Source organism: Dendrobium catenatum, unplaced genomic scaffold, assembly GCF_001605985.2.
Source record: "Dendrobium catenatum unplaced genomic scaffold, ASM160598v2 fragScaff_scaffold_561, whole genome shotgun sequence".
Taxonomy (NCBI): Eukaryota; Viridiplantae; Streptophyta; class Magnoliopsida; order Asparagales; family Orchidaceae; genus Dendrobium; species Dendrobium catenatum.
In genome coordinates this window covers 82659-102578 of record NW_021319023.1, presented here as the reverse complement: position 1 = coordinate 102578, position 19920 = coordinate 82659, and the positions used below count along the sequence as shown (strand labels likewise).

The 19920-nt window shown below is 37.5% G+C and overlaps 1 protein-coding gene across 1 annotated transcript; it reads left to right on the top strand.

The window, feature by feature from the left end:
* Nucleotides 1-31: 31 nt before the first annotated feature.
* On the top strand, nucleotides 32-19204 carry LOC110109640. Its single transcript, XM_020840820.2, has 5 exons — nucleotides 32-260; nucleotides 1319-1395; nucleotides 1474-1551; nucleotides 18860-18972; nucleotides 19067-19204. The coding sequence occupies exons 1-5, from the start codon at nucleotides 127-129 to the stop codon at nucleotides 19148-19150; spliced, it is 486 nt and encodes a 161-aa protein (XP_020696479.1). The 5' UTR covers nucleotides 32-126; the 3' UTR covers nucleotides 19151-19204.
* Nucleotides 19205-19920: the final 716 nt, after the last annotated feature.

The window sequence follows — 19920 nt, the reverse complement described above, 5'->3', positions numbered from 1 at the left end:
ACCACCCACAATAATTTCTCCCGATCGAATTAGCGGTTCGTCCGGTTCCGCACCAAATAATTTCTACAAAAACTCAGACCTGCTGCATCGCAAAGCGGTCGGACTCGCGGGAGTGCGAAGCGAGAGATGGATCCCGACAGGCTACTGGAAAACGAGAGGCTTCAGATGCAGCAGATAAGAGAACTCGACATGGAGGAGCTACAAATCGAGGAGGTTGATGAATCCTCCTCCTCCGACGATGACGACAACGGTCTTGTCAGGTTAATTCGATATCTTTAATACCTCTACCCACTTCCTATTTAGGCGCCTCTGATCTAATTCCACCAGTATTGAATCCCAAAGCTTTTCAGATATTAGGGCGCTGGGGCAGATGCTGGATTCTACGTTTGTATAAGCATATCAGGATGCTCAAATATGTGCATGTCCTCGATTTCTTCTTCTTGCTGCCACCCTTTTTATTTTTTATTTTTTTTTATGGGTCTTTTTTAGGTGAGCGTGGCAGTAAACACTCAGGAATGTGTCATTACTACAAATATGAAGAGTGCCAAAGTATTCAAGTACTGCTTGGTTCAATGTTATTTATGTGTCCGTGCTACTGAAATAAGAGCGTTATCGATCAAATGCTATGTGTTTGATTTAGTTTTATTTTACTTCAACAGTTAAATGCTAATTAGAGTGATCAATGCTGATTTTGATATTTGTTTCGTTATTTATTTTAGACTTTAGATGGCCTAATTCCTAAATTTGATTTGCATCTTGATCTTGTTAAAATAGAACTTAAATGCCGTATATGAAATTGTTATTCAAATCACGGGTGAGCTACATTTTTTGACTTATGCTAATAGATTATGAAAAAAAAAGAGATGTTCTCACGTTATATTTTAGCTCCAACATTTATCTATTTTTAGTTGTAGATTCCTAATTAACTTTCTTCTAATTGCATCCATTTATTGTATTTAATTTTCTTTTTTTATCACTCTTATGCCTTACTATTTGATCTTTTATAGTACTATTTTGTGATTTTGTTGTAAACTTGTTGCATAGTTTCATACCATAGGGTATGTCATCATGTTCACATTTTTTCATCTTTGCTTCTTGTAAAAGATTTGATTGTCTAGCTATAATGTTGATGAACTTCTTGTGTTTTATTTTGTTTCTCATAATGTTATCAAATAGTCATAAAGTGGTAATCTGCTTCGATATTTAGAGTAGTTATACTATCTTATTCTAGTATTTAGTTCTTTTACCCTGTTAATATTATTCTTTTCATTTATAATCTTTGATCTGATGGAGTATTTATCTACTGACGTCATACCAGACATACTGATGGACAAGCAGGAGATCACTACTTTACCTTTGATACATGTTTGGCATCCTTGCATACCTATCTTGGCGGTAAATAACCTACATATTTATTTTATATTATTGCCTTCTTAGAACATCTGAAGCCTTATTTTTTGTTTAATGTAACAGAGGTTGATGAAACTCATTGTAGATTGGCATTCTTAGATGGAGGCGCTATTTTGAACTTGCCAATGTTCTATCTTAAAGGTAGTTTTTATTTTCTGTAGTGATTTTGTCATCTTAGGTCTTAGGAAATTGCTTTATGTCCATTTGCTGTGCCATTGGAGTTGACATAATAGTTTTTTTAATTACACATTGATTAACTTTCAAAATTTTTCAAAGAAGGCCACATTTAAGTGCACCATATGAAAAATCCTTCGGTGAATGTTCTGAATCTAGAGGCATGGATTGAAAGGTTGTGCAAACTATTGTTTGATTAAGGGGTTGTCTGTTTGGGTGTATTAGTACTGTAGAGTAAATAAAATGAATAAATATTTGAAGTTTCAAGTACTTTGTTGAAAAAAAAAACATGAGTAATTTGTTGCAGGATTTGAAACTACATCCGTACTTCATTATTTGTGTAGTTGGAATTCGCTTGATTCGATTGCATTCCAACTACTCAATGTAATAAATTCATTTGATGTTGTGACCTCTTAACATGAATGATGTCGTGTCCCCCTCGCATTGTGCGGTGTAGCTTTACACTTTCCTGATGATGTCTCCCTCTTGAGATCACAACTCTTGACCATGAACATGACCCCCATGCGCAAACACACTCCTCTCCATGCCATACGACCACATTCACATCGTCGGTGCCTCCCTCCCTTAACGATGCTACAAGATCACAAGCATGAGTTTGACCCGCAACACTATGAGTGCTTCCCCTCGATCGACATCACATTGCACCTGCTCCAACAATAGCTCACATACTAGATGCTGCCCCCAACAATTGAGTGATCGCCGATAGAGTTTACAAAAAAAGTAAGAGTTTACAAGAATTGAAGCACAAAAAGTAATGCCTTGAATTAATTCTATAAGTAACCAAACTCCAAAAAGTATTTCAATTACATTAAATTTATTTTATATTGCATTTAAAATTCACCTGAGTTCTTTGTATTGCATTTAGAATTCACTTGAGTTCTAAATATTTCTAACCAAATAGCCTCTAAAGAAAATTGCTGGTTTTACGATATATTATGTAACTGATGTAGAACTACGATGCTTGCAATGAATTTAGTAAGAGCTTGCACAATTAATTGATTAGATTAATAAAAAATAAATCTATTAGAAAATAAAACGAAGAATCAAAATGTAAGAGCGGTCACTGTGTTTAAGCTAAGTTGCACATCAAGAGATTTGCATCATCAATATATCGTAGGAGAATAACATCATGCAAACGTAGTAGCGTTCAACGTAAATCCCTAGTCTAACAATAAGAATTAGAAACAAAGAAGTGCACTCAAATTCCTACGTTTACTAAGCTTAGCAAAATCGGGTGAACACATCCTTCATGACTACAATTAAATCACAAGAGAGGGTTATACGTAAGAAATACGAGAAAAGGAAAAGTAGAAAACCTCCGTCAAGGATCGGCGACAATCCTCCACTCGACGATCTCAAGTTGTTCTTCAATAGCTTCCACCAAGGTGTCTAAGATGCGCTCTATGTAGTCCTCAACCGTATGGTCGATCCTCGGGTTGACGTCGAAGAAGGTTGAATGGAGAATGTGCATGAAGCTGTGCTTGTCGTAGGCAAGTCCATAGTCGGTGTCAGGATCGGCCATGCAATGGCTTCATGTACGTGGTAGTATCGATGGCGTCTTCAAGGCTCTTAGGTGTTCTTGAGAGAAGAGGGATCCTCACAAGAAGTAAGAGCTAAGTGGAGGAGAGGGTGGGCCAAAGAAGGAAAGCCACTAGTGGGGTTAGGAGTAGGTTGATGGAGAGATTTCACTTCAAAATATGAAATAAATTTCAGATTTTTAAATTAAAGAGTAGAAATTAGGAGGTAAACTTTAATTTCTAAAATCCGAGGGGAATTAATGAGAGAGAGAGGGGGCGGCTAGGTTAAGGGGGCTGGCGGTATGGTGAGAGAGGGAGGGGCTTAGGGAATTAAATATGGAGTTGCCTAATCAGGGAGTTGTAAATTAAGCAAGAGATCCAATCAATTTCAAATAGAATTTGATTTGAAATTGTCTATGAAAACTTTTCTAAAATAGAGTAGTAGAATTAGGAGAGAATTTGAATTTTAAATTTAATTAATTTGAATTCCAAATTGATCCCAAATTAATTCTAACTATATTAGAAGGCTCAAAGCATGAGAAAGTGGAGTGGGGCCGATGGTTAGGAAGGCGAGGCCAGCGGCTATAGGGAGGATGAGGAGGAAATCAAGGAGGCTTTAATGCTTCCTTAATTTGGGTGATTAGATTTAGGATCAATTAATTCATCCCAAATTAATTTAAATTCCGATGGAGGGAAGGATTAAAAACTTTCCTAAAATAAATTTTAAAATTTAGGGAAGAATTTGAATTTCAAATTTGGGGAAATTTGAATTTAAAGGCCAATTAAATTATGACAATCCAAAAGTAGAAAGTAACTAAGATGGGCAAAGGGGCTTAGGCCGATGGTTTGAATGGGGTTGGGTAGGGAGGGGTGGTGGCTAGGTGAAAGAGAGGTGGTGTGGCCGGTGATGGTAGGGGAGGGAAGAGAGAAAGAGATGGAAGATAAAACCACGATCCCGTCTCGTCTAGGTTGGTGGGTATTACACAAGCTTCCCTCTCCTTGGGATTTCACTCCAAACTCTCAAGCTCTCATGAGAATTCAAACAAGAGAAACAAAGTTTTTATTATCATTCATTAACTTGCAAAGAGAATCATAGGGGCTATAAATAGCCTCGTACATAAGACTCAAAAATAAAAAAGATGACAATGCCCTAAGGGATTATATATGACATCCCTTAATAAAAGGGTGCAACGGGAAACTAAATAAAACAAATACAATACAAAATCATAAATAAGAAAATACATAAAACAAATAAAAAATACAATGACTCAATTGTGGCCGCAGATCCGCGGCCATGCCTCTGATAAACCTTCCATGATCTGATGTCCCCTTCATTCTCCAGGGGTGGGGGGAAGCTCGACTCCGTCGAGTAAGTGTCTCTGGTGCTCTCATAGATCTCTAGTGCATCTGGGTCAATCTGCTGCAACTCCTCGCGATCCAGTCAAGTATCATCCGACTTGGGCTTTCCTTTCCACCTGATCAAGTATCTCTTTCGTCCTCCTTCCCTTGTGGATATGATATCATAACTTATGATCATGTCTACCTTTTCTGCCATGTGTAATTTAGGAATATTTGGTAGTGGAAGTAGGTTTGGGATCTCACATGGTGGGGTCACACAAGGTTGCTGTATGAGTGGATTTGGAGGGTTAAAATTAGGACCTTCATATACAACTAAATCTTCTATATTAAAAGAGGAATTAATATTGAATCATGCATGCAGATCTACTACATAAGCATTATCGTTGATTTTCTTAAATATTTTGAACGGTCCAGCACTCTTAGCATGCAACTTCTTTAACCGTTCCCTGCGGGAACCGTTCCGGACGAATCTGCACCATCACGGAGTCACCAACCTCAAAAGTTTTAAAACATCATTTTAAGTCCGCATATAGTTTGTATTCATTATTGCTCTTTTCAATTTGCTGTGCAATTTCTTTTATGAAGTTCATTCAAATGGGATGCAAATGATGATGCAGACTCATAAATCTTATACCTCAAACACATGGGCATAAGGTCTAGCGGCTGTCTAGGTTTGAACCCATATACAATTTCAGAAGGATTTAGGCTAGTGGTTCGGTTAATAGAATTATTATAAGCAAATTCAGCAGTAGGAAAAATGTAATCCCAGTCCTTAACGTGCTCGCCAACCAAAGACCGCAACAGATTACCCAAACTCTTATCAACTATCTCGGTCTGACCATCCGTCTGTGGGTGAAAGACAGTGGAAAATTATAATTTAGTGCCCATTTTTATCCACAGGGTTTTCCAAAAATAGCTAGTGAATTTCACATCCCGATCCGATACAATGGTTTTGGAAAAATCATGTAAACGAATGACCTCGTTGAAATATAACTTCGCAATGTGAGAGGTGTCAGATGTTTTGGAGCAAGGAAGAAAATGAGCTATTTTGGAGAACCAATCAACTACAACACAAATGGCATCATTTATACGGAGTTTCTTGGGCAAGCTTAAGATAAAGCCCATGCTAACATCTTGCTAAGGACAACTAGGGACAGGCAGAGGAGTGTAAAGACCCGTGTTTTACTTACGTTGTTTGGCCAGTTGGCAGGTGTGACACCGACTGACATCTCTCTTCAGGCTGGGCCAATAAAAGCGATACTCCACGGACTCGATAGTTTTGTCCCAGAGTGGAGTTCCCAGACAAAGAAATTCCCTAAGGGAGGTGCTCGAGATACAAAGCCTTGAGTCTTTGAAAAGATAACCATCCTCCAATTAGAAATCGTCCACAAGGCGTGTGCTGCCTGTGGACAAGAGAGAGTAGGTCTCCTTAAAGTTGGGGCATTCCAAATAGTCCCTTTTTATTTGGTCAAATCCCATGACTTCTGCTTTTATCTCAGTAGTAGTCATCATACGACGACTGAGAGTATCAGAAATTTTATTTTCAAATGTCTAAGGGTATAAGTGTACTCTTGAAGGAACTCGACCCATCGACCGTGGCGTGCATTTAATTTCTTTTGGGAGTTGATATAACACAGAGCTTCGTGATCCGAGAAAATGACAAACTCTTGCGGGATCTAGTAGTATCGCCAATAACGAAGAGATTGGATCACAGCATAAAGCTCTTTGTCATACATGGAATAACGCTGCCGAATATTATTAAGTTTTTCACTAAAATAGGCTACTGGGTGACCTTCCTGGGAGAAGACTCCTCCAATTCCGACCCCCGAAGCGTCGCAGGTCACTTCGAAGACTTTGGAGAAATCAGGAAGTCTCGTCCTGGGGCTTCCACCATCTTTTGCTTGATCTCATCAAAAGCTCTGGTGGCTGCCGGGGTCTAGTGGAAATCACTTCTTAAAGCAATCAGTGATAGGAGATACGACAGTGCTAAAATTTCGAATGAATTTCCTATGGAAGGTGGCTAATCTGTGGAAGCTGCGGACTTCCCGGATGTTCTGAGGGGCAAGCCATTCCACAATGGCCCTCACCTTCCCGGGGTCTGTGGAAACCCTTAGGGCTGAAACGATGAAACCCAAAAAGATGTCGCGATCTACAAGGAAGGTACATTTCTTAGTATTGGCATAAAGTTGTTCCTTCATTAAGACCTCACAAACTTGTCTTAAGTAGTCCAAGTGCTGGCTAATCGACTGACTGTAAATAAGAATGTCGTCAAATTAGACGGCGACAAACTTTCTCATAAACGGGCGCAACACTTGAGTTATGATCCTCATGAAGGTACTCGGGGCGTTTCTTAACCCAACATGCATGACTAACCACTCGTAGAGACCATCCTTGGTCTTGAAGGCAGTTTTCCACTCTATCTCCGGGTCGGATCCGGATCTGGTGGTACCCACTCTTGAGATTAATTTTAGAGAATTATGTGCCACCCGTCATCATATCGAGCATATCCTCCAGCCTCAGAATAGGGAAATGATATTTGACGGTGATCTTATTAATAGCACGTCTATCAACACACATTTTCCAAGATCAGTCCTTCGGTGTAAGAAGGGCCGGCACCGCGCAGGGATTAAGACTCTCCTTAATAAAACCTCGCTGCAGTAACTCATCAACCTGCTTCTTAAACTTAGCATGTTCTGCGGGGTTCATGCGATAGTGTGGTAGGTTTGGGAGGGAGGCTCCAGGGATGACACACTGAATGTCTCTAAGTGGAGGTAATTGATATGGAAGATCATTGGGGAAGACATCAGCATATTGTCCCAAAATGGGTTGGACTTTCTGAGGGATAGGTTCGTCAGATTCGGTGGGAATCTCACGACCCACTAAGGCGTATAAGGGTGCGCCTTGAGCAACCTCAGCGTCCAGAACCTTGGCGGTAACAAGGTTCAGTCCTTTCTTGAACTTAATGGCGTTGGATTTCGAGTCATCCGTAACCCGGAGCTGCGATGACAAAAGCTTAATCTTTTTGCCCGCATGTTCGAACACGCAAGTGTTCGAATGCCCAAAAATGTGGACATCATTATCATAGATTCAGTGGCGACCCAAAAGAATTTGTCCAACATTCATGATCAATACATCGCACCAAACGTTCTCCTTGTAAACAGCAAAGGAGATATGTACGAAGCTTCGATTTTTTACCTCCAAGGCAGTGGAGTTGACCCATGCTATCTTATACGGGTTATGGTGAGGAATGGCAGAAAGACCAAACTTGGATACCATGTTAGAAGAAACATCATTTATGCAGCTACCACTATCCACGATGACCTTATAGTTCGTCTTTAATTTTGGTGTAGGGGTGAAAAATTGCGGTTCTACACCAGTCATCCGTGGGTGTCGGGTGAGATAGCGCACATCTTACCACGTAGATGGGAGAGGCATCATCCAATTTCTGAAGGTAATGAAGGATCATAGTGTCATCCTCCTCCTCGAAGTATTCGCCTTCATCCTCAACCTGGTGAATCTGATTAACATCGGGCTCGAGATCGTCCTCAGTAATCTCCTCGATGATCAAGACTTTATAGGGACTAGAGCACTGAGAAGCGATATGCCCATACTCCTGGCATCGAAAGCACTTGGTCCCGGGACTAGACCGAGGGGTATCCGGGGCGGGAGGTTTATTCCTAAAATTAGATCGAGGTGCAGAAGGACCCGTGGGTGGTCGGGTCGTGCTCCCAGAAATGGGTCGGCTAGCAGAAGTGTGTGGGGCGGAACTACCAGATGGCCTGTAGGAGGGCCTAGAGTCATGTGAATGGCTCGACTGCTGTGAACGGGTCTCCTCTAAATCAAGCACTAGGCTGTATGCATTCTCCAGTATAGTGATGTTCCGGGCAAACAGCTCATTACGAAGATCATCTCGCAACCCGGTTTGAAACATATACAATATATGCGCGGGGGTGGTAGAGGTCTCCCCTTTGCAGCGAATCAGGAAGTCATCGATGTACTCAACTGGTTTGTTGCCTTGAGTCAGCCTATTCCACCTATCCAATAGTTGGGTGAAGTACGACGGAGGCAAATACTTCTGCTTGAGTTCCCATTTCATGGACGACCAATCGGTAATGGGGTAATCATTCCTAGCTTCCCTAAGGCTCTCTAAGTTGGCCCAAAACTGACTCGCCCTACCCGTGAGCTTCATCTCCACAAAACTGACCTTCCTAACATCGGAGATGTTATACCACTTAAAGAAACTGTCTATACCTTTGACCTAGTCTAGGAAGAGCTAGGGATCGAGTGTGCCATCAAAGGTAGGAGCGTCAACTTTAATATTTTTCATGAGTGGTATATCAGGATCATGACGTGGGTCATGTCCATGGTAAGGAGCTCGATGATTGTTCACGATATTGCCTCTTATCCGGGTAAGTGTCACCCCCATACATAGAAGGTGGTCTAGATGGGGTGTAGGGAGTAGGAGGCTCTCTAGCTCGCTCAAGTGTGTCAAATCGCTCAGTGGTATTTCTACGAAGTTCAGCTAGGTTGGCTTGATTTTCTTTAAGTTATTGGCTAATATTGTTCATTTGGCCTACCAACAAGTCTAAAGTCCTTCCTAGTTGTTCCGGATCCATTGGGATTTACTACGAGACACCTAAAGTGACTAAGATGTAAAGGATAGCAAGTTATATGATTAGAACATACTTATACCTTGTAAAATGACTATGAGAAAAGTAAGGACAACAACCTAACAAATTCTAAATGACACAAATGCAATGGTGGAATGGATAAAATGTTGAAAGAAAATTCTACCAAGGATACTAACATATGCAAAAAGAGCATACCATGCTCTGATACTAGATGATGTAAAACTATGATGCTTGCAATAAATTTAGTAAGAGCTTGCACAACTAATTTATTAGATTAATAACAAATAGATCTATTAGCAAATAAAACGAAGAATCAAAACGTAAGAGCGGTCACTGTCGTTTAGGCAAAGTTGCACATCAAGAGATTTGCATCATCAAAATATTTTAGGAGAATAACATAATGCAAACGTATTAGCTTTCAACGAAAATATCTAGTTTAACAATAAGAATTAGAAACAAAGAAGTTCATTCAAATTCCTACGTTTACTAAGCTTAGCAGAATCAGGTGAATACAGCCTTCATGACTACAATCAAATCACAAGAGAGGGTTAGACTTAAGAAATACGAGAAAAGGAAAAGTAGAAAACCTCCGTCAAGGATCGACGACAATCCTCCACTTGACGATCTCAAGTTGTTCTTCAATAGCTTCCACCAAGGTGTCCAAGATGCGCTCTATGTAGTTCTCAACCGTATGGTCGATTCTCAGGTTGATGTCGAAGAAGGTTGAATGGAGAATGTGCATGAAGCCATGCTCATCGAAGGCAAGTTTGTAGTCGGTGTCAGGATTGGCCATGCAATGGCTTCGTGTACATGGTAGTATCGATGGCGTCTTCAAGGCTCTTAGGTGTTCTTGAGAGAAGAGGGATTCTCACAAGAAGTAAGAGCTAAGTGGAGGAGAGGGTCGGCCGAAGAAGGAGATCCACTAGTGGGGTTAGGAGTAGGTTGATGGAGAGATTTCACTTCAAAATTTGAAATAAAGTTCAGATTTTGAAATTAAAGAGTAGAAAATTAGGAAGGAAAATTTAATTCCTAAAATCAGGGGAGGGGAATTAATGAGAGAGAGAGAGGGAGTGGAGAGAGAAAGGGGGTGGCTAGGTTAAGGGGGCTGGCGGCATGGTGAGAGAGGGAGGGGCTTAGGGAATTAAATATGGAGTTGCCTAATCAAGGGAGTTGTAAATTAAGCAAGAGATCCAGTCAATTTCAAATAGAATTTGATTTGAAATGGTTTATGGAAACTTTCTTAAAATAGAATAGTAGAATTAGGAGAGAATTTGAATTTCAAATTTAATTAATTTGAATTCCAAATTGATCCCAAATTAATTATAACTAAATTAGGAGACTCAAAGCATGAGAAAGTGGAGTGGGGCCGGTAGTTAGGAAGGCTAGGCCGGCGGTTAGGCAGGCTAGGCCGGCGGATATAGGGAGGATGGGGGGGAAATTAAGGAGGCTTTAATGCTTCCTTAATTTGGGTGATTAGATTTAGGATGAATTAATTCATCCCAAATTAATTTAAATTCTGATGGAGGGAGGATTAAAAACTTTTCTAAAATAGATTTTATAATTTAGGAAAGAATTTGAATTTTAAATTTTGGAAAATTTGAATTCAAAGGCCAACTAAATTATGGCAATCCAAAATTAGGAAGTAACCAAGATGGGCAAAGGGGCTTTTAGGCCGATGGTTTGAATGGGGTTGGGTAGGGAGGGGCGGCGGCTAGGTGGAAAGAGAGGTGGTGTGTCCAGTGATGCTAAGGGAGGGAAGAGAGAAAGAGATAGAAGATAGAACCACGAACCCGACTCGTCTAGGTTGGTGGGTATTGTGCAAGCTTCCTTCTCCTCGGGATTTCACTCTAAACTCTCAAGCTCTCATGAGAATTCAAACAAGATAAACAAAGTTTTTATTAATCATTCATTAACTTGCAAAGAGAAACATAGGGGCTATAAATAGCCTCGTACATAAGACTCAAAAATAGAAAAAAGACAATGCCCTCAGGGCTTATATACGACATCCCTTAATAAAAGGGTACAATGAGAAACTAAATAAAACAAATACAATACGACATCATAAATAAGAAAATACATAAAACAATTCAAAAATACAATGACTCAATCTTGGCCGTAGATCGGCGGCCACACCTTTGATAAACCTTTTATGATCTGATGTTCCCATTAGTAACGCTTTGATTTCAATTATTGATCTTAATTTTTGTTTTTTCTTGCAAATCATTTCTTAGTATTGTTGAGGAAATTACTTGGCATAATGTAAGGCTTCCAAGGGAGTGGGCATGGAGTTAGATTAAAAAAAAACAAGGCCCTATGAAGTATTGGACATTTCTGATGATTTTGTGCTATAGAGAGGAGAAGGCAACCTTCTATGGTGTGTTTGATTTAAGGAATGAGAGATTTTTATTTATTTATTTATTTTTTTTGGAGGATTCTTAACTAGAAAGATGGAGCTACAATTATGCAGGATGGAGAAGCACTTTCAGTTGGGCGAGGGATTTTTGGAATTTTAACTTTTGTATAATTCTCTCTATTTATGAAAATACAATAATCATTTATTTAGTTGAATGTATAAGCTAAACTTGGAAAACATTCATGAGGGTCTTCTTAATGCTAATAAAAAAGTATCATAAATATAGATATGTATTTAAAAGGCATAATTATACCAGATAATGTCGCTTTTTAAAGGAGTATCATAATATGCTTTTCTAATATATTATTTTATATATTGTATCAAATTTCACGTAATCTTGGAGATAATTCCTTATCTATCTGTAACTCCTACTGAAAAAATTGGCGAATCTCATGTTACCTTCACTTCATAACCTACAATCCAACTGATTGGCTCGCCTTTTGCTCTCTTGTGTTATTTGTTGCATTGGTTTAGCCATGGTTTTTCCGTCTACTATGAAATGGTCTAGTTTTGCTGCACCTTGAGGATAAAGTTAGGCTTTTCAGTATCTGAAGACCTTGTCAATGTTTAAAATTGCGTATTCGGGTATTGAGGCGTTTTTCATTTGTGAGGCGAGGCGTAAGCCTCAAGGCGTTTTGAGGCGTAAGCCTCAAAAGGCACAAGCCTCATAAGAAAGCTCGAGGCGTAAGCATCAAGATGTTTTTTACTGAAATTGCGCAAAGGCGGGCCTCAAGGCGAGCCTCATATTGCGCAATTTTAAACCATGGACCTTGTGGATGATTGAATCTTATACCATATTGTTTTCCATATGGCATTTTGAGTGTTGGAACCAATTTCTGTTTGTTTGAGTTGTAAATGTATTGGGTTATTAGTTCAGCTCTTTTGTCATTTTGTCCAAAGCTGGATTAGACACTTTTTGTGAATCAATCTTAATGTAATTACTTGTAATATATTGAAATAATCCTATTATGTATGATAATATGGTTATGTCATTCATGATATGATTATATATTTGAGTTGATATGTTTTTTTGTGCTAGTCAATCAATTAGGTCGTTTGCCCAACTTTCTATCCAATTGTTTTAAAGCTGAATTATATGCTTTATGAACTGTATGAAGTCATTCCTCTTATTTATTTTTATGAGCATATTTTTTACAGCAAACTCTATGTATGATAATGCAGTTAGTTTATATGAGATGGTTATATATTAGTGTGGATATTTATTTTCTTGTCATTTGATTTCTTTCTAAATAAATAAATAAATAAATAAATAAATAAATAAATAAATATATATATGTTATATATATATATATATATATATATAACATTTTGATTTAATTCCTGCATTTGGAGTATGTGGATAGCTAACTGAATGCTTTAATCCGTTATAAACAAAATAAGAATTGAAAACAAATATTAAATAGAGGCTTATATATTTACTGGTTGTAGTAGTACTGGGTGAGGGAAGTGATCCGCAACTTTAGAAAAACAAATGTCTGACAAAGAATATCATAGATTAGAGCAATTTGAGAGAGAGAGAGCGAGAGAGCACTATAGAGGGAGGTTGAGTTGTCATTAATTGAAATGTAAGTGTTTTATTAGGTGGGATTGAGTAAGAGTGGAGATTGGGCAAGGCCAAATGCTTTGAGGATCACATGTGGCTACGAACAAACATGTTGTCATGGTATGAATCCTGCCTCGTCATCAACCAAATCAAGGAAAATGGTGCGGCTTACGGTGTAATAAACCGAAATATGAGAGGCTAAATCGAACTGACTCAACCAACCCAACTACATCATCCTGTAATCCTATTAAGGCAATATATTGCCTCTAAGTAGATGAATCAGATCTAGGGCATCATACATTTGTTGGGGGGGGGGGGGGGAAGGGGGGGGGGGGGGGGGAATGGGGGTTTAGGGAGAGCTCACGACCCAACGTGTGAGTGGGAAATCGAGGATGTGATGGTTGACAATAGCCTCTTGTGCAGCGCCATGTGCTTGAATGATAGAGTGACAGTGCTTGGTGGTTTTGCTAATTGGATGGCTTTAACTACCTAATGAAATGATGGGGGGAGAGTCTGAGTGAAGGAAAAAAATGAAGAATCACTTATATTTCATCATTCTCCCTCTTTTTACATCATCTTCTTCTTCATCATCGTGAAGCTACATAAAAAATTAAACAAAACTATTAAATATCAATGAGTCTTTCGGTATAATTGTTGATCTTAGGAATGTTATACTAAGGGGACATCAGACCAAAGCAGACAATATCTTTTTGATCAAAAGTTTGAGCTATTATAAATGATATCGGAATAATACACCAGCCGAAAGATGAAAAATATGCGTTATCTATTTGTTAGATGATAATGGGCTATGAACATTGACGAGGATGTCAGTTGTTTAAGTGGAGAATATTACAAAACCTCTCAAGAAAATTAAATTAATCTCTTAAATATTGAGACGCTTTTTAGTGTAATGATTATAATTTCATTAGAAACTCGAAAGTTAAGCATGCTACAAAGCGCAATCATTGGATGGGTGGCCTCTTGGAAGTTATATGAAGTGGGCAAAATCACGAGGCATTAAGCTAAAGCTGACAATATCTCGATAGTTAAGAATTTGTACTGTTACAGAGGGTTAGACCCTATGATGCACCGACACTTCTCCTCAAAGAGGCGTGCATTGTCCGACACCGTATCTGACACGACACTCGTCCGACACGTGTCCGACATCCTAATACTAATCATTTTAAGCACAAATTATAGTTAAATTGCTTATTATTTTTAAAATTATACTTATTTAATTTTTATACACTATTTTTTAAATATACAAACTATAATACCATGTCCAACCCGTTTCTGTGTCCTATATTTTCAATAATTGACGTGTCCCGTGTCCGTGTCGTGTCGTATCCGTGTCGCCATGTCTATGTCTGTGCATCATAGGTTAGACCACTAATGGGTTGCTATTTGGGCTTGAGGGGGTTCTAATGATGAATAAGGCTTGGGATTGGTTGAAGATTTGTGGTGTTTACATTCCATGCAAAAGGGATATATATGTGTGCTTGGAATCTGGTTGAATTTTTCCCACTTGCACTTCAGGGTTTTAGGATTTTAAAATGGTAGAACTCTAGGAATTGGAAATTCTCAGAGATGGAAGAGGAGTGTGTCTAGATTAATTGTGAAAACTTATAATTTTCCAAGGAGTTTTGATGGGCCAAAAGAAGTATTGAAGCATGGTTGTTTCACAACTCAGTGGTTTTGCTAATTAGATGGCTTCGAGTACTTAATGAATTGATGGGGGAGAGGCTGAGTGAAGGAATAAAAGGAAGAAGCACTAATATTTTATCTTTCTCCCTCTTTTTACATCATCTTCTTCATCATCATTATGAAGCTTCTTTAAAAAAAAATTAAACTTTTAAACATAGATGTGTCTTTTGGTGTAATTGTTGGATTTTTAGTAGAAACTCTAAAGCTAAGTTTGCTCGTATAAAAGTAGTCCTAAGATGGGTGATCTCTTGAGAAGTTACACTAAGGGGACTTTAGGCCAAAACGGACAATATCTCGTTGATTAAGAGTTTGTGCTATTATAAATGATATTAGAATAATACACCAGCCTAAAGATGAGAAATGTTTCTTTAGAATCCTATCTATTTGTTGGATGATTATGGGCTAAAGACATTGACGAGGAAGTTAGTTATTTAAGTGGAAAATATTATGAAACCCCTCAAAAAATAAAATAAAGCTCTTAAATATTGAGTCATCTTTTAGTGTACCGATTAAAATTTCATTAAAAACTTTAAAGTTAAGCATGCTCGTATAAGAGTAGTCATTGGATTGGTGACCTACTGGGAAATTATACAAAGGGGACAAAACTGTGAGGCATTAGGCTAAAATGGACAATATCTTGATAGTTAGAGCTTTGTTTGTTACATATGGTTATACCACAATGGGTTTGCTATTTTGGGCTTGAGTGGGTTTTAAATGATGAATAAGGCTTTGAAATAGTTGATGATGTGTGGTGTTTAAATTCCATGAAAAGGGAATATATGGGTTCTTGGAATCTTGTTGAATTTTCCCGCTTGCACTTTAGGCTTTTTTCGGATTTTAAAATGGGAGAATTCTAGGAATTGGAAATTCTTAGAGATGAAAGAGGAGTGCTGATTAATTATGAATTTTTTTATAATTTTAAAAGGTGTTTTGATGGGCCAAAAGGGGTATTTAAACAAATTGTGTCAGATGAAGTCAGTTTTTGGCCAAGAGCCCTTCTTAGGGTTTTGAGTAGATTTTTTTTTGGGAAAGGATGGGAAATGAGTGTTGGAATGTATGTGTATAAGTGTAGAAACACTCTAAGGAAAATGATTATTTTATTTAAGGAGATAGAGCACTTATTATTTACCAAAATATTAAGGTTTGAAGAGATTTTAAAATCCCTTCAAGGTTGCAGCTGGCCGCCAAGCCCCCTCTTTATGGAAAGAACTCCAAATTTAGCAACTCAACCGAGAGACCCTTTTTGTTTCATTCCATTATGTTTAAATAGTTTTAGAACACTATATTTGAATTGCACAAGAAGTGGGAAGTGGAGGGTTAGCCACCTATAGTGTAGTAGAGAGAGTGTGGTAACTTCCAATAACAATCTCATCCTTTTTGTTAGCATTGGCCCATATTAATTTGGTTTATTTAATTAAAGAATATCAGATTTCTTCTAAAATTTCAAAATAGAAATTTCAAAATTTCGAAATTCAAATCACATTTCAAATATAATTACAACTACATATAAAATTATAAATACATAGTCTATTATAACAATTATCATGAAAAAGAAATACAAATACGAATTAAAAAAATTTCATTAGTTTTGGGTCATAATCCTTTGTCTGTCAACAACCACGTTCTTGCTTTGGTCTCAAGTTGTTGATCCACCATTTGTTGCATTGGCAGCTTGTGCCACATCAGAAATGGCCTTTCTCTTTGGAACACCATTACCTTGATGGGGCATTGGAGTGTTAGCATGGACTCTTAGCTTAAAGAATGAAACATAACATGTGTCTTGGAAGGAGTTGCAGTAATAGGGCAAGGCCAAGAGCTTACAAGATTACATATGGCTATGAACAAACATGGTGTCGGTTTATATCCCACCTCCTCCTCAATCATGCCAAAAGGGAATGGCCTTTCCCTTTGGAATGTCATAGCCATGATGTGGCATGTGTGTTTAAGACTGCTTGCATGGTTGAGAGCATCTAATGCGAGTTAATTGAATTTTGATTACTACTTCAAGAAGAATTTGGAAATATGCAACATGGACATTAACCTTAGAAAATTTTTACCTCGTGACTTAGTAATTATTATATTTACTGGTATATCATGAAAATTAAACTTCTATTTATAAATAGCCAGATAGGAATATGTCAGATACATCCATATGAAGCAACAATGATGAGTTGGTATCTATTGTAAAATTAATTTAGTATATAAGGGTGGAATTGGTTGTGTTCAATTTGAATCTAACGTGTGTATGGCCGTTTCGAAGTGCCTAAGAAGTGCCAGACTAGGGTGCTCTCAATTGCATGTTGGCATGGTGTTCGGTGTCTGAACATCCAGTAAAAGTGCATACTTCATAGTTTAACATGGAGTGAAAACCAATGATGCAGGGCGAGGAAGTATTGTGGACCTTGGATTTTGTGCCTTCTAATTTTTTCTTTGTTTTGCTAGATTTGTAAGTCTGTAAATGAGTAAATGCTTGAACAGAATTTGAAAATTTTCCGTGCTTGAGTTTTGTTACTTGAATTTGTTGTTTCATACAAGTTTGGTAAAATGACAGCAGGCTGGTTAAATATGCCATACAAAATAATATGCAGAGAGAGTGATGGAGTGGAAGAGTGTGAATTGGGATCTATAGTAGGATTGATTTAGTATGTAATAAAGTTAAGAGTTGAATCGTTTGTGTTCAATTTGTATCCAATGTGCAACTGGCTACATTGTAGAGTTTCCGGAGATATATAGATTCACTTCCAATGGCATTTTGATATGGTGTTGAGTGTCTGAACATTTTGTTAAAGTGTGCACTTCATGGCTTAGCATGCAGTGAGAACCAATGAAGAATTGAGAGGAATAAAAGTAGTTTGAGAACCAATGAAGAATTGAGAGGAAGAAAAGTAGTTTGGGACCTTTCATTTTGTGACTTATGATTTTTCTGTCAAAAGTTTGTAAATGAAGCAAAAGATTGAACAGTATTTGGAAATCTCGAGTAGTTGTGTTTTGTCACATGAATTTATTGTGTCATCTAGGTTTTGATAAATTCCAAAAGATTAGCTAATTTTTGCAGTTGCTGAATACCGCACGATTTTTTCTTTTAAGATACTCGGTAACTGGATTAGATGATTTGTTTGCCAGGCTGTGTTAGGCTAAATTTTGCAGCCTCACTGTTTCTTCATACTTACATTTCATATGATAAATAATCTCTAAACCGGTTATTATATCTTATATTTGGAGTTGGAGAGTTGATTTAGTTTTCTTATCTCCTTTTATTACTATCATTTCCCAGGTTACTTAGTATATCTGAAATAAGTGCTGTTGCTTATATTTAGAGAATTTTCCATGGAGTGGTAATTGTTAAACAAGTGTCTACTAGCTTCCTCGTATTTTTAATTATGAAAATTTGTACGTGTGCTAAAAGTTTTATCTAGAGGTTTAATGCATTGTGGTTAATTTTGGAGTTTTTATGTGTAGATTGATAGATTAGGGTATATCTAGATTTTTGTAAAGATGATTATGAAGCTATTGTAAGAAAAAGTAACTTTTTTGAAAACAATTGAGTATTTTAGTTATAGAAGTTGAACAACATCTATCTTATATTTACCACACATTAATAGATTTAATTGTAAAAAGCAACTTCTTATCATATCATAAAAATCTCTAAAAGCATTAAGAAAGCATTATCCAAATGGAAATATGATAGCGTTTTGAAAGCGAAGTAGTGAGAAATCTGATCTGAATATACTTTTAATAGTTTGTCTGTTTGTGCTACCTTGAAGTGAATTCTAGTTCCTTTTCTCTATAAATCACGCTTAATAGTGACTTGTATGTTAGTGCTAAATGGTTTGTGAACTTGTTGAATTTCTCACAAAACTTGACATTTTTCTATTGCACATAGTACATGACAGTCTCTCATATTCTGTTTTAGGGTTATTCATCAGCTAATAGGAAAAGTAATCTTTATCATTATTGTGCAATATAACTATCCAATCTATCAGAGCGTTTTATGTTGTTTTTAGTTTATTCGTTCCTTTTGTAAGCATTTTTTTGTGTCCATCTTTAAAATTTTTTCAACCATTAGGCGTTGTTTTATTTCCCGAAGCAACTCTCCCTCTTAGAGTGATTCTTCCTAGATTCAAAGCTGCTGTTGAAAGAGCTCTGCATCAGGTTGATGCTCCGTACACTATTGGTGTGGTATGAATTTCATGCTGGTATTAGCATTGACTCTATTGCTAATTAGCGTTCTTCGAGAAATGTTCGGATTTAATTGAATGAATCCTTATTTCAGATGAGTGTACATTGGCATTCAGATGATGGAAGAGTGCGCATTGGTATTACTGGCACAACTGCTGAGGTAGTCTTTAGCAATTGAGAATTGAGCTTCAAGTAGACCTGAATGCTATGCTTTATGTTCACTTATGAAATTTTTTAATTAATCTATTTCGCTTTAAAAGTCATGGTGCTTATTTAGGCTTCATTTTGTAAGGTTTTTTTTTCTTGAATTACACAACAAAACTTTCCGTTCACTCGTGCACCTCCTCAAAGAGTTGATGATTTATGAGAAAACACTGACCTTGTAGCCCACCATAAATTAAGACTTTGCTTCATTTAGCATGCATAAACCTGCGCGCTAGGCAAGGCATATTTTTGTGGTTAATGGTCATGATTGACCTGATATACTACGCTAGAATCGGCCAAATAATTATGGCAATCAATTGACCAGAGCAAGGCATCTTTTTTTTTGGTTAATGGTCATGATTGACCTGATATACGCTATAATTGACCACATAATTAGGGCAATCAATTGTGGTCAACATGCATCTTCTTATCAAGATTATGAAGGATGAATAGTGGAATATCCTTGATAGATAGATATGAATAGTTGAATATCTTTGATAGATAGATTATAGCAGTATTAGTTTGACATTGTAGAAGATGTGGCTCACATGACGATGGAGAGGACCACTATGGTTTTGATGAAGTCTGTCAGATATGTCTAAGAAGTGCTTTGCATGCAACTATTTGGCATATTGTGAAAAAAAAATGTTATCTAAAGATGGCAGAAGTTGTTTTAACGTTGAAACAAATACAACAACAACATAAAGCTTTCATCCCACTATGTGAGGTCAGCTACATAAATCC